We start from the raw sequence: 23,566 nt of genomic DNA on the forward strand, positions 1-23,566 counted from the left end.
AGAGTCACGGTTTTGCTTTCGCGAGAGACATGGTTGTGCCTTCGCGAGAGTCACGGTCGTGCCTCTCGGAAACGAAAAAAAACGTGTTTTCTGTTTTTTTCCTTCCACGAGAGTTACGGTTTTGTTTTCACGAGAGGCACGGACGTGCCTCTTTCGGAAAGGGAAAAAACCGTGCTCCCAGTTCGGTTTATTCGTCTGTTTTTTTTTTCGTCCGGTTTTTTCGTGAAAAATAGTTTGTCAAAACCTATCAACATGAGATCTAGTTTTGAAAATCTCGACGCGAGAAATTTAATGGTGAAAACGGTTCGATTTAAGATAAAACGATTTCGGCATCTCGACCTCTTCGCTCACACACGGACACAGCGCATGGCTTCGCGCGTGGGCCTCCTCCTCGCTCCCTCCTCCCTCGCCCGAAACCCACCTCGTGCTCGCCTCCCTTATCCCCTGCCTTCCCACCACCTTGGCCGCCCCACCTACCGCCGATTCGCCTCCTCCGCGCCGCTGCGCTCCTCCCTCTGGTGGCCCCGCCAAGCGCCACCCCTCTTTGCCGCCCGCGCCATGTCAGGGTCCGCCGGTAGCCCCCTGTACGCCGCCGAGCTTGCAGCCGCCAAGAAGGCCGTCGCCCTTGCCGCCCGCCTATGCCAGGTGCCCCTTTTCGTATCTCACATCCGCTCCTTGCTGTGTTGAGGTCCGTGGGGGGCGCCGCTCGGCGGAAACCGTGTTGCCGCTACGCGCTACTGCCGCCGGCTGCTCAGCCCTTGCGACGAAAGAGGGGTGGGGAGCGTTGCTGATTCATGGGTAGCATGCACGAGTGTCACACCCCGATCTGGATCGAGGGGCGTCCAGAGTAGGCAGAAAGGGGAAAGGGGAAAGGGGGACGAGGATGGCGTGAGGAAGGGGGGTGAGCGAGAGAGAAAGTGAGGTGAGGGAATTTAGTTCACTAAACAACAGCCTGTTCAATACATCACCCGACGTGGGTTAAGTACCCATCGACCTGGCCCTTGGTCACACACGCGCCTACAGCTGGCTCACGCACACACGCTACACTTGGCTATGTCAACTGGCGGTCACTCGGTGGTGCCGTGCACAACCGTAGTGACATTCTCCCCTCCTTGAGAATGAACCCCCTCCTTCATGGCTTCGTTCTCCCAAATAGTTGCTTGAGGATAGCGCCGGCGAAGTACGTCGTAGTCCTCCCAGGTAGTAGACGGGGGAACCGTGTCCCAAGCCACTTGAAGCTGAATCACCGGTGCATTGCCCTTCTTCATCATCCTTCTGTCCAAGATTTCCACTGGCAGTGTTTCTTCAGTCGACAGATCGGTAATGACAGGTAGTTCAGAAAACACTGGGCTGTAGTTGGGTGTGAAAGGTTTCAACTGCGAGGCGTGAAACACTGGGTGGATTTTGCTGTCAGCAGGAAGATCCAACTTGTACGCCGAGGGTCCGATGTTGGCGATGACGGAGAAAGGGCCAAAGAACTTGAATGCCAGCTTCGGACAGGGACAACTTGCTACCGATTTTTGCACATATGGCTGAAGCTTCAGAAGAACTTGATCCCCGACTTGAAACACCTGCTCGGTCCGGTTCCTGTCAGCAAACTTCTTGTGCTTGCTCTGCGCCCGTGTCAGGTGAGCGTGCAAGTTCTCTTGATGCAGCGACCAATCCCACTGCTTGCCGTCCGGCAAGGTTGGTTGGGATGCCGGCCAGGTGGCCATGCTCCCCTCGTTGGCTTCTACCCCATACAACGCCTTGAAGGGAGAGCAGCCCAGTGAGGAGTGAAATGAGGAATTGTACCAGAATTCAGCAGAGGGAAGCCATCGTCGCCATTGCCGGGGGGTGTCGTGAACAGCGCAACGCAAGTACATTTCCATGCACTGGTTGACGCGTTCACTTTGTCCATTTGTCTGGGGGTGGTAGGCGGTGGAGTAGAGGAGCTTGGTGCCCGCGCTGGCCAGCAGCTCGCGCCAGAGCGCGCTTGTGAAGACCTTGTCGCGGTCGCTGACAATAGATGCTGGGATGCTGTGGAGCTTGACGACGTTGTCCCAGAACACGCGCGCCGGCTGTGTCGCCGTGAACGGGTGCCGCAGGGGCACGAAGTGGGCAAATTTTGTGAAGCGGTCGACCACCACCATGATTGCATCATACCCCTCTGACTTGGGTAATCCTTCAATAACTTGCCAAGGTGCTGTTGGGATTGGCAGTGGTGCCAATTTGCCCGCTGGCTTGCACAATTCATGCTTGGCTTGCCGGCAGACTTGGCATTGCCGCACGAAGTCGTTGACATCCTGTTTCATACCCCCTCCACTCGAATGCTTTCTTGATGCGGTGGTAGGTGGCCGCGGCGCCGGAGTGGTCGCCCACGGCACTGTCATGCATTGCACTGATTAACTTGGTGCGCAGAGCTATGTTGGCGCCAATCCACAGCCGCCCCTGGCGACGGATGAGCCTGCGGTACAACTCATACTCCTTGTCATCCGGGCTGTGCAACGCGAGTTGTTGTAGTCGCTCCTGCGCGTCCGGATCGGTGGCGTAGGAATTAGCCACCTCCTGGATCCACGCGGGCTGACACAGCGACAACGCGTTGGCGCTGAAGTGGCTGCCCACGCGGGAGAGCGCGTCGGCTGCGCCGTTGTCGATGCCGCGCTTGTACTGAAACTTGAACTGCAGGCCGACGAGTTTCGACATCGCGCGGCACTGGACGTCGGTCACCAGCTGCTGATCGCCCAGCGTGCACAAGCTTTTGTGGTCGGTGACGATGGTGAACGGCCCGCGTTGCAGATAAGAGCGCCATTTGTCCACGGCCATCATTACCGCCAGAAATTCCTTCCTCATAAGTTGAAAGCTTCTGGTTCTTCACTCCCAGCGCCTTGCTGTAGTAGGCAATGGGGTGGCCGTCTTGCACCAGCACCACACCAATGCCCGTGTTGCACGCGTCCGTCTCAATTGAGAAGGGCTTGTCGAAGTCGGGGAGGGCGAGCACCGGCGTGGTCACCATCGCCGCCTTGAGCGTGCCGAACGCGCGTTGCGCGGACTCGGGCCACTTGAAGCCTTTCTTGGTGAGCTGCTGCGCGAGTGGCTTGGCGATGATCCCGTAGTGCGGCACGAACTTGCGGTAGTAGCCGGTGAGCCCAAGGGACGCGCGAAGCTCAGTGGCGTTGGTCGGAGTAGGCCACTGTGCCATGGCGCCGGTCTTCTCGGAGTCTGTTGAGACGCCTTGACATGGCCGAGATAGTCAATGTGGTCTTGCGCAAATGAACACTTCGACATCTTGGCGTAGAGCTGGTGCTCGCGGAGCAAGCTCAGGACGAGGTGAAGGTGCTCCAGCTGCTCTTCCATGTCTCACTGAAAACAAGAATGTCGTCAATGAAGATGATGACAAACTTACGTGTATACTTGGCGACGATGCATTCATCAAGCACTGGAAGGTTGCAGGGGCATTCGTCAGGCCGAACGACATGGCGCGGAACTGGAAGTGGCCATGGTGGGTTTTGAATGCAGTCTTGTGTTCGTCCTCCTCGCGCATGCGAATCTGATGATAGCCTACGCGCAAGTCAAGCTTGGAGAAGAATGCCGCGCCGGCCAGTTCATCAAGTAGTTCGTCCATGATCGGCAAAGGAAATTTGTTCTTCACAGTGACGTTGTTGAGACGTCTGTAATCCACGCAGAAGTGCCACGTCCCGTCCTTCTTCTTCACTAGCAGCACGGGTGCAGCGTACGGGCTGACGGAGTGGGTGATCACCCCGACGTCGAGCATTTCTTTCACTTGCCGCTCGATTTCGTCCTTCTGCAGTGGCGAGTAACGATACGGCCTGGTGTTGGTGGGTTGAGCTCCTTCCTCCCAGGTGACCGCGTGATCGTACTGCCTATGAGGGGGTAGGCCCGTAGGCGTGGCGAAGACATCGGCAAACTCGTCCAAGAGATCGCTGATTGGTGTCAGGGACGGCTTGCGCGAACGAGGCGGTGGTGGCTGCATCTCCACCATGGTCATCGCCCAAATGTCGTTGCCGGCGATGAGCTTGCACAATTCAGCCGGTTGGATGGCGGCGAGAGTAGTTGTGGACTTGGGTCAAACACCTTGCAACGTGACCCTCTCGCCGTCATGGACAAAGGAGATGCACTGGTCCTGCCAGTGGCACGTCATCGGGCTGTGCTTGGCGAGCCAGTCCATGCCGAGGATGCCGTCGTACGCGCCGGTGTCGAGCTTGTACATGGGCGTGGAGAACGTGTGCCCTTGCATCCACCACTTCAGCTCTGGAACTTGCCACGAACAGGTGAGGCAATCGCCGTTTGCCACCTGCATGTCCAGCGTTGCGATCTCCTGCGTGGTAGCGCCGACGCGTTCCATGAAGGATTTGTTGACGAAGTTGTGGGTGCTTCCGGAGTCCAACATCAACAACATGACCTGGTTGTCCACAAGTGCTCGGAGGCGGATGGTACTTGGCGCCTCGGAGCCGTCCAGTGCGTGCGCGGAGATGGTGCAGCACTCCGGTGGAGGAATTGCCGGGTCTGGGGCGTTGAGTAAGTCAAGCGCGTGCACGGCGTCGTCGGTGAGCACTTCCCCGTACGCGCCGACTTGAATTGTGAGTAGCTGGGCCTGCGGATTGCAGCGGTGCTCCCGGCTGTACCGATCGCCGCACTTGAAGCAGAGCCCATTGGCGCGGCGAAATTCCTTGAGTTGGCGCTCGCGCTCGTAGTCGTCGGGCTGTTGTCGTGGCGCGGCGCCCGGGCGCGCTGGAGGAGGGCGGCCTTGCGGTTGTGGTCGTGGCCGCGCGCGTGGCGCGTTCAACTCCTCCTGGATGCGCGTGAGGATTGACGCGCGCGTGATGCTTGTGGGGGCTTGAAGACGCACGGCCGCACGCAGTTCATCCTTGAGTCCCAACGGGAACTGCGTGATGAAGAACTTGGCGGAGAGCGAGGGATTGAGCGCCAGTAAATGGTACATGTGGCTGTCGAACACCTGGCGGTACTCGCTGACGGTGCCGCTCTGTCGGAGTTGAAGAAGCTTGTGCATCTCCAGCTTGAACTCGTTGGCGCTGAACTCCTCGATTATTGCTGCGCAGAACGCCTCCCATCCCAGGCCATCATGTGTTTGACAAAATGCTTGCAGCCAGTGAGCGGCCTGGCCCTCGATGTACAACGTCGCCATGGTCACCCAGCTGGACGCCGGCACGCGGTAGAGGTCGAAGTAGGTGCGGCAGCGATCTAACCAGAGGTACGGGGCAGTGCCATCGAAACGCGGGAACTCGTGCTTGGGTGGCTTGATGTAGTTGTCGTGGTGTTGGTGGTGGTGCGGTTCGTTCTGCTGCTGGAGCAGAACTTGGAGCAGAGGCGGACGCTGATCTGCGAGGCGGGGAGACGACGGCGGTCCCTGTTGTTGTTGGTGCGCCGGTGGAGGACGAAGAGGAGGCGGCGGGGGTGGAGGTGGTGACGGGTTGAGGACGGTGGCCGATCCCGATCCGCGCGGTGACGGCGACCTCTCGAGCGCCTTGCGCGTCTCGTCAACGTCGGCTTGGGTGAGATCCACCTGTTTAGACAGCGCCAGCAGATCTTGCGAAACCTGCGCGTTGAAGGCGGCCTGCACTTCGAGTCGCTTGTCGTTGTCGATCTTCTGCTCGTCGAGGCGGGCGAGGACTGTCTCCATGAGGGCCTTGAGCGTGCTGGTGTTGTCGTCCATGGTGGACAGCAGCTGCCGCGTCTGAACCGAAGGTTTGGACGGCGCCGTTGCTCCTTTCCGAGCCGATCCAACCCCGCCGGGGATTTTGGGCGAAGCCGGAGCAGATCGCACCCGCGACGGTGGATGTTACAGATCAAGGCCAAGAGGATTCGTGGGGCAGCGGAGAAAATTTTTGCGGCAGGATTCGGTGGCTCTGATGACCAAATGTCACACCTCGATCTGGATCAAGGGGCGTCCAGAGTAGGCAGAAAGGGGAAAGGGGGACGAGGATGGCGTGAGGAAGGGGGTGAGCGAGAGAGAAAGTGAGGTGAGGGAATTTAGTTTACTAAACAACAGCCTGTTCAATACATCACCCGACGTGGGTTAAGTACCCATCGACCTGGCCCTTGGTCACACACGCGCCTACAGCTGGCTCACGCACACACGCTACACTTGGCTATGCCAACTGGCGGTCACTCGGTGGTGCCGTGCACAACTGTAGTGACAACGAGCGACCATTTTATTCCATTTCTTTGCATCACGAATTACACTTTCAAGACGATATCGTATATCAACTCTTACAATACGAGCAGTGTAATCTCTGTGAGGGTACATCATCTCTTACAGTATAGTACTCGTAAAAATCTTCTACTGTATATTCGAAGCCTGTTAGCGTAGGTAGTCTTAATTATGATAATCACCTTTCCTTACTATCTGGAGCTAGAGATCTTTGAGTTTGTTGATTGCATTGCTTGCTTCGCTCTTCAGATTCTTGATGCATTCCTGCAGCTGGAATTTATTGCTTTTGCTCCATGTCTTCCTTCTTCAGACTGTACAGCAGGAAATTCTGCAATCAGATATTCAGTCCAAGGCGGATAAAAGTCCTGTGACAGTAGCTGACTATGGTACATGCCCACTTTGTAACTCTTTACCTCTAAGTGCTTGTGTTTGCTGCTTAATGCTTAATAATTAGTTAATTAGTGCCCGTACTTAACCATAATTCAAGTTACTCCAGGAGTCCTCTATTATTTCTTGCTTTAACTTATATGGAGATGTTAAGATTTCTTAATGATAAGGTTTCTTACACCGAGATGATAAGATTTCTTAAAGACCATTCAGAATTGTATGCTCGTCAATCGGTTAAGACTAATACATGAAACTTGTTCTTCCTCTCAACTTCCTCACTTGTTAATTTTCTTTTCGCACATGTAGGATCTCAAGTATTGGTAAGTCTTGCGTTAAATATGGAAGTAACTTCTGGTTCATTTTCTATGGTGGCCGAAGAGGTAATTCACTTGTGTTGCTATTGAATTATTCTGTGTCTAATAGTACATAAGTATTTTACGGTTAAGTGGTTGTATGTACATAGGACTCAGAAGACTTGAGAAAGGATAACGCTGAAGAAATTCTGGAACATATTACTGATCTTGTAAATGAAACTCTCGCTGAGAATGGTTCATACAACATTACTTTATCTAAGGAAGGTATCCTCTCTGCAATTGATACTGGGAAGTCTGAAGGAGGTCCATCTGGCCGACATTGGGTTCTGGATCCAATTGATGGGACTAAAGGGTGAGCTATGGTAACTGCAACCTGCAGGTGTCACAATCTGCTAATGCGAGAAATGCATTTTTTTTCCCCACCATATACTCTACTAGTTATTACAAGTGCGTTCTTGCTCACCAAAACCAGTGTTGCTGATTTGCTGTCCGTGTTCCTAATCATTAGTTATTCAAGGTAGCAGGCACCACTGCCTTCTTTCAAATGACTTGAGTTCCTGACCTATGGTTCTTAAGTTCTTCACACAGAATGAATTATTTTACCAATTATCTTATTTAATAATTTATCAGTGTTTCTTAGATCTGATTTATGCCTCGCTCAAGTATATTGGTGCATCTCATATGGCATGGACAAACATGCGATGATGTGCCATTTTTGTATAACTGGTTTAGTGAAGCATGCTACTGTATGGATATGTTAAGCAAAATATCAATTCTCTCTTGGCATTTATGCTGATATTACGTTGATGTACATTTTGCCCTTCCTATATTAAATAGAAAAGGTCAATAAGGTAGTGTTTTATCTATTACATTGTCTTTTCAATTAAGAAACCATAAGCATGATAGGCGTTACACATAAAGCAGAAGAATTTCATGAAGTTAAACTCATGCAAGCAATATTACAGCAAAGGGAAAACTAAATGTAGATTCAAGGGTGGATTCTTGAGGTTAGGGTTTAGGTACTTGTGCATTTTGAGAAATTTTTCAAATTAATCATGGATGTGCATCTTGTAAAAAAAAATTCACCTGCGAAAATTCATGCAAATATATGATAAAAAGTCAAGAAAGAAAAGTGTTGCAATTATACTATTCAAAAAATAAGTTTCTTTCTTTTTCTTTTTGCGCAGGGTATGCTTTTTAATAATGTTCCATGTTTTTGTAGGTCCTCATATTATGACATGATGCACATCTATGATTTGTTTTTGAAAATTTAAGCTGCAGAAGTGGGTAAACCTAAAATCAAGCACACACCCTTCATGTACAACAAATTGATAATTTGACTCTACAATTGAAGGGTTGCCCTTGATCTTCCATGGCACAAACAATTTGGTAGAAATGACATTACCATCTGACGCAATGAGATGGAATGATCATCTTACACAATGACAAGCAGTAGAAGTGCCAATATTACTTCAAAAATTTTGTGAACCAGTTCTTAGTAAACTGTATTCTGTTCCCTTTTCTGAGATAGCTCGTGAAGTGCTAAAAACTGATCAGCTAACTGGCTAGATTGAATGCCCTTTCTTTCATGTCCCATATTTTAGCTAAAACATTCTAACCTGATCAATCGTGGACAGTACTTACCATTGTTTGAAAAGAAAGACATTCTGGCCATTTGATGATGGATTTTTCCTGCTGAAAAACAATGATATGCAATGCAGCACCTCTTGTTACTATCTTTGTCTATAATACATTTTGACCATTTTTGTGTTGTTTTAATAACTTGATTCAGTTTCTTGAGAGGAGGCCAATATGCAATCGCACTGGCACTGCTTGATGAGGGCAAAGTTGTTTTGGGCGTGTTGGGATGTCCAAATCTTCCTTTGACATCAATAAGCAACCTCAATGGTAGCTCATCAGGAGATCAAACGGGGGCCCTCTTTTCAGCTACAATTGGTTGTGGTGCTGAAGTAGAGTCATTAGAGGGCTCTCCACCACAAAAGGTTATTACCATTTTCTAGCTCTTTTATTTTGATTTGAAATAGTTAAGCCTATTTCTACCTATGTGAGATATTTTGTTTTTATTATTGACTCGCTTCTGGTTAACTTTCATTATAGATTAGTGTTTGTACCATCGACAATCCAGTGAATGCCTCGTTTTTTGAATCCTATGAAGGAGCACACACAATGCATGATTTAACTGGCTCTATAGCGGAGGTTTGATCTTGACTAGTCTTTGCTTAGGCTATATCCGTTTTAGTAGAAACTAATTCCGTGTTTGAGTGCTACCAGAAACTTGGTGTCCAAGCTCCTCCAGTCAGAATAGATAGCCAAGCAAAATATGGTGCTCTGGCCTGTGGCGTTGGTGCCATTTACTTGCGTTTTCCACACAAGGGTTATAAGGAAAAGATATGGGATCATGCAGCTGGCGCAATTGTCGTCACAGGTAATACATTTCTCTTTATTTTTGTAATACATTTCTCTTTATTTATTTTTAAACAAGGAACTCGGCTGAAGGATACATATTTCCTTATTTTCCCTTTTCGTGTGTTCCCCAGAAGCTGGAGGTGTAGTAACAGATGCCTCAGGAAACGATCTCGATTTCTCGAAAGGGAGATTTCTTGATGTTGACACAGGCATCATTGCCACAAATAAGCAGTTGATGCCATCACTGCTGAAGTCTGTCCAGGAGGCCATCAAGGAGAAAAGCCAGGCCCCTTCCCCATTGTAGAAGCTTCTTTGGTTTGAACCTTCCCTGTTGTAGTTGGATTGATCCAAAACAATGATCGCAATGCCACACCTTATTCACACTGTTTTATGTGTAAATGACCTTTTTGTTGGGACAAATGCAATCCTTGTTGTATCACATTTGTACATCTAAGGAGTGGTGACAGCCATGTCTTAAATAAAAGAGGCATTTGCCTGCAGTTATAAATATCTTAGCATAGCTTTGTTCAACATAAATGTCAGCAACAACTATTCTTTGTGTGAGCAGCTTGGAGTGGCGCCGGACCGGGCATACACATTGGACCTAGGCGAGCTGGGAATGCCAACTTTTGACATGACACATCTTGAGGAAGAGTTCACAGAGGAGGAGATCTGGGAGGCGGTCCGTGCGCAAGACCTCAACAAAGCGCCGGGTCCGGATTCTCGGCCCGGTTCTATGTTGCATGCTGGCCGATCATTAAGGGCGATGTGTTGGCAGCTTTCCAGGCATTTGGGGACATGGACTTCCGTGGAATGACTTCCATCAATCAGGCATTCATCACTCTTCTGCCAAAATCTGCTACTGCGATTGAGGTCTGAGATTACAGACCGATCAGCCTAATTCATAGCTTTCCCAAGCTGGCTGCTAAGGGTCACCGGAGATATGCCACGCTTGGTCGGTGCGCACTAGAATGCCTTTCATAAGAGGGAGATGCTTGCATGATAACTACATGATGGTACAAGGCATGGCAAAGAAACTTCACACTTCCTTGACGCCTTCGGTTATGCTTAAACTAGACATTACGAAAGCATTTGACACTGTGGACTGGGCGTTCTTGATGGAGGTTCTGAAGCAACTTGGGTTCGGCCCAAAATGCATCGCTTGGGTTACCGGCCTCCTTGCATCCTCCTCAACAAGGATCATGCTGAATGGAATACCAGGCGAAGTCATATATAGCCGGCAAGGTCTACGGCAAGGAGACCCTATGTCCCCCTGCCTTTTGTCATGGTCATGGAGGCCCTTCACCACCTGCTTCAACGCGCGGCCTCAGAGGGGTTGTTGACTCCCCTTGCACTAAACGGTCTACAGCTCAGGACATCGATATATGCGGATGATGTGGTCACCTTTCTAAGGCCTGACCGTGGGAGCCTCAGGGCATGCGCCGCACTGCTCACAGATTTTGGTACGGCTTCGGGCCTACGGACGAACATGGTCAAGTGTTCTGCGCACCCGATTCGTTGTTCGGAGGAGCAAGTGCAGTGGATAGCTGAGGAGCTAGGTTGCCAGGCGATCGGATGGCCTTGCCGGTACCTCGGGTTGCCTTTGGGCTTGCGCAAGGTATCGGCATCGCAGTTACAGTATGTGGTGGATAGAATGGCCGATCGCCTTCCCGCATGGCAAGCGAGACTGCTCTTCCGGGCTGCGCGTCTGGAGCTAGTAAAGACCACGCTAGCGTCCATGCCCATACATGCGATGGTGGCGCTGGACCTGCCAGTGAAAACCATCGAAGCTGCAAATAAGATATGTCGCAGTTTTCTGTGGAAGGGACGCCGAGACGTGCATGCCGGTCATTGTCTAGTGACATGGGATCAGGTGTGCACGCCAAAGGAGTATGGCGGCCTCGGCATTCCGAATTTGCGCATTCTCAACGCCGCACTCCGAGCAAGATGGCCTTGGTTAATGCGAACGGAGCACGACCGGCCATGGAATGAGTTCAACATTCAAGTGTCACCGGACTCCTTGAGCATATACAAGGCGGCGATGAAGTGCATGATAGGAAATGGAGAGGTGCCTTTGTTCTGGACAGATTGATGGCTATGGGATGGAAGAATCCAAGACCTCATGCCAAACCTATTCGCTGCAGTCAAAAGGAGAGCGCGGAAGAGAACAGTGAGACAAGCCATAACCGAAGGTTAGTGGCTAGATGTGTCGCCTAACATGAGCCCCCAAGCTCTCACCGAGTTCCTATAGCCTGTGGACAGAACCCAACATATTCAGCTCGTGGATGGCATGGAAGATAGATTGGTCTGGGCTTGGGAACCAAATGGGTGCTTCTCGGCGAGATCGGCCTACCAGGCGTTCTTTGCTGGGAGAGTGGAGGCCGTTGGGGCCGTGCAAATCTGGAGGTCAAGAGCGCCGATGACCTGCAAATTCTTCGCGTGGCTGGCGGCTCGGGAGAAGTGTTGGACGGCTGACAGGCTTGCGTGTCGGCACCTACCGCATCCTCCGGCTTGCCCCTTTTGTGATCAGGAGCCAGAGACAATCAACCACATCCTTCTCGGCTGCGTCTTTGCTAGAGAAGTGTGGCTCTCCATTCTCGACCACTGGGACAAACTAACTTGGTTGCCAACTGAGGATGACAATCTGGTGGAATGGTGGACCTCCATTAACCCGCAGCCAAAGCTTAGGAAGGAGACATGGACCGTCATTGCGTTGGTGGCTTGGATGTTGTGGAAACATAGGAATGATGTAGTGTTCAATGGAGCGACAACCTCCACAAGTGAGCTCCTCAGGAAGATTGATCTACAAGGGCAAGACTGGAGGGCAGCAGGGCTACTGCAAAGCTTAGGAAGGAGACATGGACCGTCATTGCGTTGGTGGCTTGGATGTTGTGGAAACATAGGAATGATGTAGTGTTCAATGGAGCGACAACCTCCACAAGTGAGCTCCTCAGGAAGATTGATCTACAAGGGCAAGACTGGAGGGCAGCAGGGCTACTGCGAGAGGCGGGATCGCTCCCGATTAGAGTAGATGAGTGGGTTAGTAGTGAGTAATCGGCATGTCAAAAATTGGCTTTCATAGCCGTGGCTAAGTTGTAAAACTGTCTGCCTTTCTAGGCATCTTCTATCTATGATCTCGTTACGTCAGCTTTGACGTATCCTTGAAAAAAAAACAGCCAATCTCCTGTATTATTCTTTCGGAGATTTTTGATGGGCACTTTATTCCCCCTTGATAAATTACATACAATTCAAGCTATAATCACTATTAACTCTTATGGTACCAACTAAATCATCATTTATGGGTACTTGCAGACTCAACATTGCAGAGCTACGGCTAATAGGACTAAACAGGCACATCAGCTGGATACTCTGCAGAATGCTTTTTGATGGTATCCAGCAGCGACCGCTCTTGCTCACGAAGGTTGGAAGGCATTTGATCATAAACATCAGTGAAGAGCTCCGCAAGCCCGTGTTTTGGCATCCTCTCGGCCACCTGAATGGCTTGCAGGAGCTACACAGAAATGAGCTAACAGTTTCAGTTGGTCATGTATGAAAACTAAATGCATTACAGAGATCCAGATCCACCTTTCTGCAACACCAATATTACATTACCTCTTGCCGCACATTGTTCCTGAGTTCAGACTCTTGAGTGTCGCACCACCATCCATTCCCCTGAACCCATTTTCTGTACCTGGAGACGGGATCCCTCGCTGTTCGCCAATGCTCCATCTCATCAGCCGGCCTGTACTTGGTTGAATCGTCGGATGTCGAGTGATGGCCGACTCGATAGGTCATCGCCTGAAAGCTTTCTACTCAGTAAAGTACTCTCAGCAAATGGTATATTCTGAAATTTTGTTAAACTATACTATTGTGCACCTCGATTAAAATAGGCCTTCCTTCAGTTATAGCCATTTCCCGGGCGGTGTGGACTGTACTGTACACAGCAAGAGTATCGTTGCCGTCTACCCTGATACTACGTATTCCGTAGGCCTGACCGCGGGTAACAACTCCATCACCTGCAAGAGTAGTTGGGTTTTATACAGTGCCGTGCCAATATTCCCTTGTATGATTGAGCAGAGGCACAATTCATACTTCTGAACTGTTCGGCGGTTGGGGTGCTGATTGCCCAGCCATTGTTGCGGCAGAAGAAGATCACTGGCGCTTCCGTGACAGCAGCGAAGTTGAGCGCGGCATGGAAGTCTCCCTGACGTTTTTCAGCTCTTAGAGAGATCTGGTTACAAGTTGTAAGTAAGCAACCAATGATTGTTCATCTACCTCGCTCGTGCCACCATCGCCGAAATACGTGATGGCACATGCCTTCTTCTTGTCCATCTTGAGAGAATAGGCAGCGCCAACAGCTTGAGGGAGCTGAGTGCTGATCAATTGCCAACAAGGATAAATCTCAGCTTCACTTGCACAACATTTTTCTTTTTTCTTTTCTTTTTTCAGAAAGGAAGGAGGAAGTATTTCATTTTTTTTTCTTTTCCGAAAAGGAAGGAGAAGGAAGTATTTCATACTTACGCGATAGGCGATGAGACTGTGAAATAATTCAGACGGTTTGATCCGTAATGTATTGGCATCTGCCTGCCTTTACCGTAATCCAGCTTGTTCCCAAACAACTGGTTTGCAAATTCTTGCAGTGTGAAGCCACGCCATAGAAGAACACCGGGCTCCCTGTACTTCATTTGGCTCCAAAATTTCCGGCCAAGAAAAGAAAAGTAAGTAAAATCAATACTATTCAGCACTAACATTCTTTTTTGGAGCAGATGATATGCACCTGAGGTAGTACAATGTCTTGAGCACTAAGCGCAGCAGCAGAGGCTATGTTGATTGCTTCTTCACCATTGGAAGTTAGATAGAAGGAAATTCTTCCCTGCCTCTGAGCTTCGTAGAAGATTGTGTCCATAATCTGGAGGGTGACCATGTTACTGTACATTTTCAGAGCCAACTCCTTACTGACCTGACAAGAATGAGAGACATGCTTCAGAACAAAATTATTCAGTCGTGGAGCAATGGCAATGGCAATGGCGGTACTACACCTCTTGGAATCTACTGCTGTATATAGTCCCACCATCATCGTCAAGAACACGGTAACAATTAATCCTTTCCATTTGCGACTCTGGCAGGAAATTCATTTCACCAACAAAGGAAAGCTTTCCTCCAGGGAAATCTACAAACTGCGTTGGTAACAATCAAAATTAAGTTAGTTGTGCATGGGGAAAACCATTGGTGGCCCCAGAAGAATGAATGTATAAAATCTCCTCGAAATAAATTTGGAAGCACAACCGGGTTAGTCTAACTGACCTTGGAGGCAAGGCAATGGACTATTTTATTCGTTGACAACGATTGACCATGGCAATATCAACATTGTTTTACTTTACCAGCAGGGACTCGTAATAATTTGTCTCATCAGTTGACACGGAGTGACATCACAGGAATTATAAATAAATAAAACACGCAAGAGAAAAGAAGCCGTGTGAGCTTACTAAACCTGAAGTGAAGTCCCACCAGCCTATTGACTCAATGACACGTCCTTCCTTATCTGCTTACTTTACTACTTGTTGTCAATTCTATCCACAATTGTCATGTGTTAAAGTTGTCTCGTTTCTTAGGAATATTAGAAGCATATATAGTAATCACGTGTATACAGGATGCTCTTTCCAAGTGAGAATCACGATGATATCCACACTAAATTTTCTTTAATCAAGGAGAAAGATCACATGATCCTAGGCGCAGCATCCTGAATGTTTGTTTTCTGAGGAAGGGGTTTACCTTCCCTGTTGCATATATATAATGTATTTTTTTGCGGGAAATATAATGTAATTTTCAAAACCAGAGCGTCCTAAATATTCGTGGTACTACGTATCACTACTAGTTTATCCTGACAATTCTACACACATGTCTAGAAGCGGCCGTCCTACTGTATGTACCACAACATACGAGTGCACAGATACCTGCAGATCGCCTGCGGCAAGTCCATTCTCCGGCTCCTCGATGGCAGCGGCGGCGGCGCTATCTCCTGCGAAGCGCCGGACGGAGCAGAACCCCCTGCTTTGGTCCCCTGATGGCACCCCGAGAACCGGCACCGTCGACCAGCTCAAGGGCCACGGCCCTGGTCCACGGCTGCGCAGCTCGCCAGCGAGCCTCCTGGCGGCCCGGCGCGCCAGCCACGCGGCCATGTGTATGTACGTGACTATCTAGGTACACGCACTATCTCGTACGATGCGAGCTTCCGGCGCGATCAGCTGCAAGAATTCTGCGCAATCGACTCAATTCAATGGTGGTGGCTGGAATTTATAGGTGGCAGAGTGGGAGTTGGATAGAGACGAGAAAAGGAAACAAGAGAAGAAGCAGCGAGCGAAGCAAAGAGGGAGAAAGTGTGAGTTGGAAAGATAAGTGTGTGTGCAGCGAGGAGCGCGAGGAGTTTGGAGGTAGGAGAAGACGGGCACGGCTCACTGGTGTCCGGAGAGTGACGACTGATTGATTGCAGCTGCAGGGGTTGAAGGATGGCGCGTGGGGCAGGAAGTTGCACGTGGAAGCTGTGGCCCGGTGCCGGGGTGGGTGGGTGGGTGATGAAGGATGGGAGCTGAGGCCGGTGACAGGGCATGCTCAGCCCATTGTGCTCCATGGACGGTAGTACCAGGAGGATTGCATGCATCGATAATTCTATCAAATTACTTGTAGCAGGATTGGATGTATTTAAAACTAAAATACATCTAAATATATCTATATCTAGGACAAGTAATTCGGAACGGAGGGAGCAACATATAAGAACTCTAGCCAACTTACCTCCAGATGCTCCCTCGATTGAGCCGTCTGTGACCGTCTGATCTGCCTTCTGGCACATCTGAGCCGTTGGATTTTCGCTTGCGGTTAATTGTTTTTCACCCCGGGATTCATTTTTCTGCCCAATGACCGGTGGGCTCGTCTCACGCGCATATTGGTTGGGTGAGTGACGTCCAGGTGAGAGAGAATTTGAGACTGTTTAGTTCTAGGACTAGCATTGCCATACTTTGCCACACATTTTTGCCAAGCTTGCTTAAGGTTAGTTCATCAAAATGAGAGCCATAAGTTGGCAAGCCTAAGGAAATCTTGCCACACGTTTTAAATGTATACCATGTGGGGCCCAAATATGGCTTACCTAAAGTGTGGCTTGAACCAAACACTCATCTAAATTGATTAAACTTGCCTAACCTTAGATGTGGCAATCTTTGGCAAAGTTAACCAAACAACCCCGTCTCATCACTCCTCCCGTCCCGTGCGCCGCGCACGCACCCAAACCAAGTAACCAACCCAATCTAGTCCTGCCACACACTGTGCACAACCAGTCCCCTCCTTCCGCACGAATCCTACCAGAGAGAGGAAGATGGGAGGGAGAGAGAGAGGAGGAAGATGGGAGGAGGGAGAAAGAGAGAGGGAGAGGAGAGGGAGGTCTGGCGGCGGATAGGAAAGGGTGACCAGCCAGCGTTGGCCTGTGCCCCTCCTCTCGTAGGAACCCTAGCAGAGAGAGAAGATGAGAGGGAGAGAGAGAAGGAAGGAGAGAAGGGAGAAAGAGAGAGGAAAAAGGAGAGGGAGGTGCGACGGCTGACGGGAGAGAGGATCACCGGCCGGCGTCGGCCTGCGCCGGCCAGGATGGGCGCGACCTGGAGGTTGGCGGCGGCTCGATCCGCTCCTGGATCGGGAACTGCGACGGGGCTGGGTCTCGGGCGCGATTCACGGGAGGCTGCACTCCGCCTCTTCCTCGTGGTGCGGCGGACGACGGCTCTTGCGGCCGTGCGGCCGACGGCGGCCTCAGCGGGTGGGCGATGACACCTACAGCTGGTGTTCTACCCATGGATTCCCGTACAGCCCGAGGCGCTCTGGTCGGCAATTAGAAACTCCTCTATTTATATATTTTGGGCCTGTTAACGGATGAATCTTGATTTGAAATGTTTGTTGCGAATTCGTTCATTTGCTCATCATGTGATTTCTTTTGCTAGGACAAATTAGGCCTGAGCCAATGGGGGAGAAGACGGAGTATATGGATGAGCAGCTGGAGCACACGTTCATTTGATGTTTGCGCGCAAGATGGAGAAGTTCGCTAGAAGGAAGAAGAGTTGGGCGGCGAGGAGGAGAAGAAGGCGGTCTGCGAGCTGCTTGCACGCGCAGCAGCAGGAGTCCGCCAGTGAGGTGCTCCTCTGGATACTCCCTTCCGGCGCCGGGCTTACGTGTTCAACACCGCCCTCACTGTCCCCTTCTTCCATTGGCTCATCGGTCGGTCAGAGGTCAGAGATCTAATACTCCGCACCGCCTCCCGTCAATTTTGGGGATACATGCAAGGTTTATCATCACCCCATGGATCATGTGTTGTTCATTAACCAGGTTATCGAGGTGGAGGTCAACGGGGTGAGACAGAGAAGTGGAGTTCTCATAAAGAAACGCAGGTATGTATGAATATGATGGATGCTTCCATTGCCAACTGATGAATGCATGTCTCCTTTCGCGCAGGTGCTGCCTGGATTCGCCATCGTGGCCGCCGCCTCCAGTCGCTTCCACCTGGACATCCTTCGCCAACAAGGTAATTTCGTTCCGGTCCCAGCTGTCCTCCTATCCTCCGCGCTTGATTGCTATGAGTTCTTGTTGTGTGTGTGCAAGGCTTAGTGATGTGTGTGTCCGGGAACCCATTGTGTTCTTTTTTATGGATTGTTGCTGCGTGCATGATTGTTGTGGCTGGCTTGGTGGTAGCATCATACATACTGTTCTGGTTGGTTAGCTTAACGCTCTAAAGCTAGGCTTTTAATTCTCTGGGTGTAAGTAATGTATTGCTATACCAGATAAAATATACACATGCATTGCAAACATGATTCTGCTTATACGCGGAAGTATATTTTTCAAATCTATCTCTTCAATTCTTAGGACCATTCTTTACTGAAAGTCTAGAACTATGTAATTTGGTAATCGTGTCAAAGTTCGCCTGGTTGTGCCGTATTACATTGTGATTTGTGAATGCTATGTCGTTGGGGAATCAGCGAGCTTGGTTATATTTCTGGGGCCGTCATGTTAACTGGTGCTGGTAGCGCTCGCTTGCTAGCTATGAGTTCTTGTTCTGTGTTTGCTTACTGGCTTAGTTATGTGTGTTTGTCCGGGCACCTATTGTGGTTTGTTTTTTGCTAGCTTGCTGCTGCGTGCATGATTGTTGTAACCGGGTGCTGGCTGTTTGGTGCTGGGCTGCTGATGGCATGAGACCCGCTTCAAAAAAAGGAATGAAAGGAAGCATTTGTTCATAGAACAAATATATTGTAAAAATTTCCATGGAAAGCCTGCATATTTAGCTCGGAAAAGGGGTCTAAGGAGGCTTAGATTCTTGTTATGTATTGATTTTGTAAAATATCTGCAGCTATATATTGCTCAATCAAAGAAAGATTTTACTCAACCTTCAGTGTAATGTATTTCTAATTGTTCAGAACTACTTCAAGTTTTGTTGTGATTTTGCAAGATTCTGAAATTATTGTATTTCGAAATTGTTATACTGATTCCTCGATGCTCTGTTCATGGCTTTGTTCTTATTTTATCCTTAGTTATTTGATTTTTCCTTTCCTACAAGAAGATGCCGAGTCATGTAATATGTTCAAAGAAGAGAGAATCTGCATTTTATGAATGCTTTCTTCTTTCTTCATTGTTACTTCAAGTTAGCGAATCCAGTTAAGTTGTACTGAGAAGATTCATACGCATGCTTTCTCCATCTACACATCTTATTCAGTCACGAGGCCATTAAGATCTTTTGCCTTTTAGAAAAAGGGAGATGCCATTTAGACCTTACTCTGTTCAACTTGATCTTTAACTTGCTACTACTGTTTCTAAGCATTTTCCCAAGCATTGTTTTATTTGCATCAGAGAATGAGCTCACCTTATTCAGTGGATGTGACAAGTAAAAAATTAGAAACTGAGCAATTAGTTCCACTCTTAAATTTTGTACAGCAGTCCAAATTATCTAATAAATCATTTGTTAGCAGGGTCTAATTATAGAAGTGGAATCAGTTGTTCCAAATTACCCAGTCCAAATTATGGATGTTAAAAATCTGTTTTGTGTTAGTCAAATTGTTGAAAGCCGGAGCTGGGTCGAGGAGCCGGCCTCCGCCTTCGCCATTGCCTGAGAGAAGCAACACCAGCATTGGGCGTTCCATGTGGAGAGTGCGTGAGTTAGTGTTTTTGTTCTATCCTTTCCATCTCACGACTTTGTGGAGGTGGCAGCACAACCTGCTGGTTGTTGTAATGCCTACCTCAAAGAGAATTAATTGCTTACAAAATTATTTTTCTACTTGACTGTTTTGCAGATGATGAGGTATGGCATGGAATGGTTGGGTTTTGAGTGGTAGGTGATCCCTATGCCGGCGGTGATAGCGGCCATCATTGGTACATTTCAGTAATATGTAAGTCCATTTCAGGCCCTGTTTGTTTGGGCTTTTACTTCTGCTTTTGCAGCTTTTCTATTTTAGCCAAAAAGCCATAAAAGCTAGGTGCTTTTAGAGCTTTTATGGCTTTTGGAGATGAATATTGTTATATTGATTCATCAAAAGCCAAAAAAGCTCCAAAAGCACCTATTTAGGAGCTTTTATGGCTTTTTGGCCAAAGTGGAAAAGCTACAAAAGCAGAAGCAAAAGCCCAAACAAACATGGCCTCAGTAATATGTCTTGTTTTACTTCCTCCGCGGTGACTCTGGATGTATTCTCGGCTTTACAGTCAGTAAAAAGAAGGCATGCAAAACATTATATTTTTGCCTTGGTTGAATGTCTCATTTAATTGTCGCTTATTTATTTCAAGTTACTGAATTCGCATCGAACTTTCCTTGTGCTTTCCATTAATAAATAAGAAATTAATACGCAATGTTTTTAATATGTGAGGAGGCGAGAGAAGAAGAAAAGAGGGGTTGTCAGGTCGGACCTTGGTACGTCTCTGACCAGAGATGGTTGGATCCGTCCGACGCTCTTCCAAACAGTGCATTCTAGATTCAATGGGTAGTACATGGAGCTTATTTACTTTGCCGCTCTTATGGCTTTATCTGTACTTGACATATCAAGAGCTGGTGGTAGGTTCTACCGGATCGATTTTAGCTCCTCTTTCTTAGGTTCTGCCGACTCATGTTCTTATTTTATCCTTAGTTTTCCCTTTCCAATTTTGCAGGGGGGTGTACTCTCTCCCTCAAGGTAAGCGTGAATGCAACGGACATTGATTGTGGCTGTTTAGATAAAAAATTGAGTGCAAATTGAGTTTTAACAGTGAGACTTATTCCATTTGTTTATCCTTTTGGCCTTTTAATCAAGAACAATGTTCAGAGCTTACATGGTTGTCTAAATTTAGTTTTGTAAAAGAGCAATATTGATATCATGCAATGATCGGTGCAAATTAGGATAGTTATAGAGTTCTTCCTCAGTTGTCATTGAGCAAAGATTGAATCTGTGTGATTTGTTCTAATACCAAGTAAATCTTAGTCTGCATTGTGTTAGTTTTCATACTGAGTTTTTTTTGGCTATTTTCGTTTAAATTGGGAGTTGATGTGAAAAAGAGTGTGTGTTGACATGCATGTAACCAAATCATGTATTAATGTGAGGTACTACATATACTTGCATATCTCTTTTCAGAAGCACGACCCTCTTGATCCAACTAGGAACATCAAAACTAAAATGGGATATCATTGACTGGACTTCAGATGGCCATGCTGTGAGTTCACCATTACTAAATAGTATCTGAATCTTCTTTGTATAATTAAGACACACTTTCTACATAGAGCTGCTATAGTGATACCATGTGATCACTTAACATGAGTGCGACTAGCCTATTTTCTCTATTTAAAAGTAGAGTTGTGTTTATCATAAAATTTATATACCATGGACTTGTTGCTTTCTGTTTATATAATAGGGAAGTTCGTCTTCTATCATCTATTTTCTTCATTACATGTCTCTTAGATTGTTGGAGAGGCCTTTACGAATAAGTTGATTAACTACATTTATGTGTTAATATATTTGCCTGATGGGTTTCCCTATTATGGCTCATGGTCATAGATGTAGTTTGCCTTTGCTATTGTTGTTTCTCCAAATAGTATCTACATCCCACTATATTGTATGTGTTGTGAATGTACGGCTGTTAAATCTGTTTGTTTGCTTCTGCTGGTATGTTATGTGATCATTGTAACAATCAGATGCATGGAAATTTGGAGCAGTTAATCCCAATAGCGAGACATGAGTTATGCTCAAGGTAATTGACCTTTGCATAATAAGATATATGGAGCTCTTTTGAATGCAGCATTTTAGCTGAATTGATGGAAATGTCAGTATTCTACTTTCGTTCACAGATTTCAAGAGATTTTCCATGCAAAAAAATAATGTATCAAGGCCAGTTTTGTTGTGTATTTCTTGGTGAATGTGTAGCAAGCTCTTCGTGTGCTCATTTTCTCCTCTGCTAAAAAGAATTTTCCCAATGAAAGAAGTACACGCTTAATGATTTGTGTTATGTGTTAATGATAGGGAGTATCAACAAGAACTTAATGCAGGATGCAGCCAGATTGGGTCCATTCCCGATGGAGTGGAACTGGAGCTTCCAGGGGATGGTTCTGATCCAGTTCCATTAAGGGTGTATTTTTTTTGGAGCTTGGCCTGGTGTGGTTTTGTCCATGCCTATGAACAGGCTGCCCTCCATGCCATAAGATTTTTATAGGGCTTATATGGGTTTGTAGTTCGAGATTATAATTATGACTGTATGATGGTCTATAGGAGCTTCCTTCGTTTTTCCATGACAGTTTCAGTTTCAGCCGTCCGGTCCGTTGGGTGCCTGCAGAGGGAAGGTGCCTGTAGAGGGGATTGTTCTCTGTGAACGTGGAAATTAATCCAGATATTGTCTCTACTGTCCCATTTCGATTGGGCTCTGTTGTACTCACATTTACTATTAAACATGGATATTATAACATTGAATAAAGGGGGTATTAAATGTAAAAAAGGCATGCATATATTTTTCACTACTGTGTACTTTTTAAAAACTTTTTTTAACATTATCAACGCCACACGATTTTGAATGGGACTTTATTTTTTTGGCCAAAGGGAATTAGATTTATAATGATGCGTGATTGCCCACGTCTAAACTAACTAAAGCATATATTTTGTTTTAAATGTGATATCAAATTCAAATGTGTATATACGTCTCATTGTACATAAAAATCCACCCTATTTCCTATTAGAAGGAATTAAACATGCAAAAAAAAAATCATCGCGAACATGGATTTAGCGTGCCTCTGCGCCATTTGGCGCAACGGGTCCACTAGTTCTTATTAATCATGCACTAGGCACATATATAAGTACAGGGGTTGCGAGATCTCAACCGTATCCGCTATATAGGGAAAGGATCGAGAGATATCGCTAAGCTAGGAAGTAAAGATCCTAGCCGCCAAATATACATGTAATGACAACCGTACTCAACACCCCCCGCAGTCGAAGTGTCGCCGGAGATGTAAAGACTGAACCGAAAACCCTCAAAATTCGAGGTAGGCAGTCCCTTCATCATGACATCGGCGAACTGCTGATCGGTGGGTACATGTAAGACTCGAACACGACCAAGTGCAACGTGCTCCCGGACAAAGTGAATGTCAAGCTCAATATGCTTCGTCCGGCGATGATGAACAGGGTTGCCGGAGAGGTAGATCGCGGAGACGTTGTCACAATAGACAATTGTGGCATTGGGAACCTCACATAGCAACTCCTGAAGCAGCTGTCATAGCCAGGAGCACTTCGCGACGACGTTGGCCACAACCCTGTACTCGGCCTCGGCGCTCGATCGTGAAACCGTGGGTTGTCGTTTAGACGACTACGAGATCAGAAAGGGCTCGAGGTAGATGAGGGAGTCCTGGATTAGGGGGTCCCCGGGCGTCCGGGCTATGTGATGTGGGCCGGACTGGTGGGCCGTGAAGATACAAGATAGAAGGCTTCCTCCCGTGTCCGGATGGGACTCTCCTTGGCGTGGAAGGCAAGCTTGGCGTTCAGATATGAAGATTTCTTTCTCTGTAAACCGACTCTATACAAACCCTAGCCCCCTTCGGTATCTATATAAACAGGAGTGTTTAAACCATAGAGATGGTCATAATCATACAGGCTAGACATATAGGGTTTAGCCATTACGATCTCGTGGTAGATCAACTCTTGTAACCCCTATATTCATCAAAGTCAATCAAGCAGTACGTAGGGTTTTACCTCCATCAAGAGGGCCTGAACCTGGGTAAACATCATGTCCCCTGCCTTCTGTT

General features: G+C 47.9%; 3 protein-coding genes across 10 annotated transcripts; 2 read left to right on the forward strand and 1 right to left on the reverse strand.

Annotated features, from left to right (window-relative positions):
* The first annotated feature begins 339 nt into the window (after positions 1–339).
* LOC123102908 (3'(2'),5'-bisphosphate nucleotidase) lies at positions 340–9,810 on the forward strand. 2 transcript variants are annotated; one of them, XM_044524370.1, is made up of 9 exons: positions 1,058–1,330; positions 1,418–1,628; positions 6,483–6,558; positions 6,866–6,939; positions 7,023–7,225; positions 8,666–8,876; positions 8,992–9,090; positions 9,166–9,319; positions 9,432–9,810. In XM_044524370.1, exons 1-9 carry the CDS (start codon positions 1,119–1,121, stop codon positions 9,602–9,604), a joined length of 1,413 nt encoding a protein of 470 aa, XP_044380305.1. In that variant the 5' UTR covers positions 1,058–1,118; the 3' UTR covers positions 9,605–9,810. The 2 variants fall into 2 exon arrangements, with proteins under 2 accessions (XP_044380306.1, XP_044380305.1); XM_044524371.1 differs by lacking the exons at positions 1,058–1,330; positions 1,418–1,628 and adding an exon at positions 340–645.
* Positions 9,811–12,461: 2,651 nt separating this feature from the next.
* On the reverse strand, positions 12,462–15,746 carry LOC123102909 (2-oxoisovalerate dehydrogenase subunit alpha 2, mitochondrial). The gene is made up of 9 exons (XM_044524372.1): positions 15,255–15,746; positions 14,340–14,477; positions 14,078–14,260; positions 13,822–13,979; positions 13,576–13,675; positions 13,393–13,504; positions 13,177–13,316; positions 12,913–13,098; positions 12,462–12,811 (listed from the first exon to the last, which is right to left on the reverse strand). Exons 1-9 carry the CDS (start codon positions 15,477–15,479, stop codon positions 12,644–12,646), a joined length of 1,410 nt encoding a protein of 469 aa, XP_044380307.1. The 5' UTR covers positions 15,480–15,746; the 3' UTR covers positions 12,462–12,643.
* Positions 15,747–16,627: 881 nt separating this feature from the next.
* LOC123106791 (uncharacterized) lies at positions 16,628–22,154 on the forward strand. Of its 7 annotated transcripts, XM_044528840.1 has the most exons (7): positions 16,628–17,564; positions 17,662–19,470; positions 19,614–20,365; positions 20,461–20,483; positions 20,919–20,997; positions 21,476–21,531; positions 21,801–22,154. In XM_044528840.1, exons 3-7 carry the CDS (start codon positions 20,243–20,245, stop codon positions 21,988–21,990), a joined length of 471 nt encoding a protein of 156 aa, XP_044384775.1. In that variant the 5' UTR covers positions 16,628–17,564; positions 17,662–19,470; positions 19,614–20,242; the 3' UTR covers positions 21,991–22,154. The 7 variants fall into 7 exon arrangements, 1 of the variants encoding a protein (XP_044384775.1); XR_006451499.1 differs by having other exon boundaries at positions 16,628–17,162; positions 17,280–17,564; positions 19,614–20,997; XR_006451495.1 differs by lacking the exons at positions 21,476–21,531; positions 21,801–22,154 and having other exon boundaries at positions 16,628–17,162; positions 17,280–17,564; positions 20,919–21,465.
* Positions 22,155–23,566: the final 1,412 nt, after the last annotated feature.

The sequence above is a fragment of the Triticum aestivum genome, chromosome 5A, assembly GCF_018294505.1.
Source record: "Triticum aestivum cultivar Chinese Spring chromosome 5A, IWGSC CS RefSeq v2.1, whole genome shotgun sequence".
Taxonomy (NCBI): domain Eukaryota; kingdom Viridiplantae; phylum Streptophyta; class Magnoliopsida; order Poales; family Poaceae; genus Triticum; species Triticum aestivum.

Coding starts and splice junctions, on each gene's coding strand:
- LOC123102908 (XM_044524370.1), top strand. CDS start 1,119: ATGAACCCCCTCCTTCATGGCTTCGTTCTCCCAAATAGTTGCTTGAGG. Junction 1,629..6,482: donor TTGCTCTGCGCCCGTGTCAG/GTGAGCGTGCAA, acceptor TTCCTTCTTCAG/ACTGTACAGCAGGAAATTCT. Junction 9,091..9,165: donor TAACTGGCTCTATAGCGGAG/GTTTGATCTTGA, acceptor GAGTGCTACCAG/AAACTTGGTGTCCAAGCTCC.
- LOC123102909 (XM_044524372.1), bottom strand. CDS start 15,479: ATGGCCGCGTGGCTGGCGCGCCGGGCCGCCAGGAGGCTCGCTGGCGAG. Junction 14,261..14,339: donor ACAGCAGTAGATTCCAAGAG/GTGTAGTACCGC, acceptor CATTCTTGTCAG/GTCAGTAAGGAGTTGGCTCT. Junction 13,099..13,176: donor GAAGGCCTATTTTAATCGAG/GTGCACAATAGT, acceptor GAAAGCTTTCAG/GCGATGACCTATCGAGTCGG.
- LOC123106791 (XM_044528840.1), top strand. CDS start 20,243: ATGGTTGGATCCGTCCGACGCTCTTCCAAACAGTGCATTCTAGATTCA. Junction 20,484..20,918: donor GGTGTACTCTCTCCCTCAAG/GTAAGCGTGAAT, acceptor ATCTCTTTTCAG/AAGCACGACCCTCTTGATCC. Junction 20,998..21,475: donor GGACTTCAGATGGCCATGCT/GTGAGTTCACCA, acceptor TGTAACAATCAG/ATGCATGGAAATTTGGAGCA.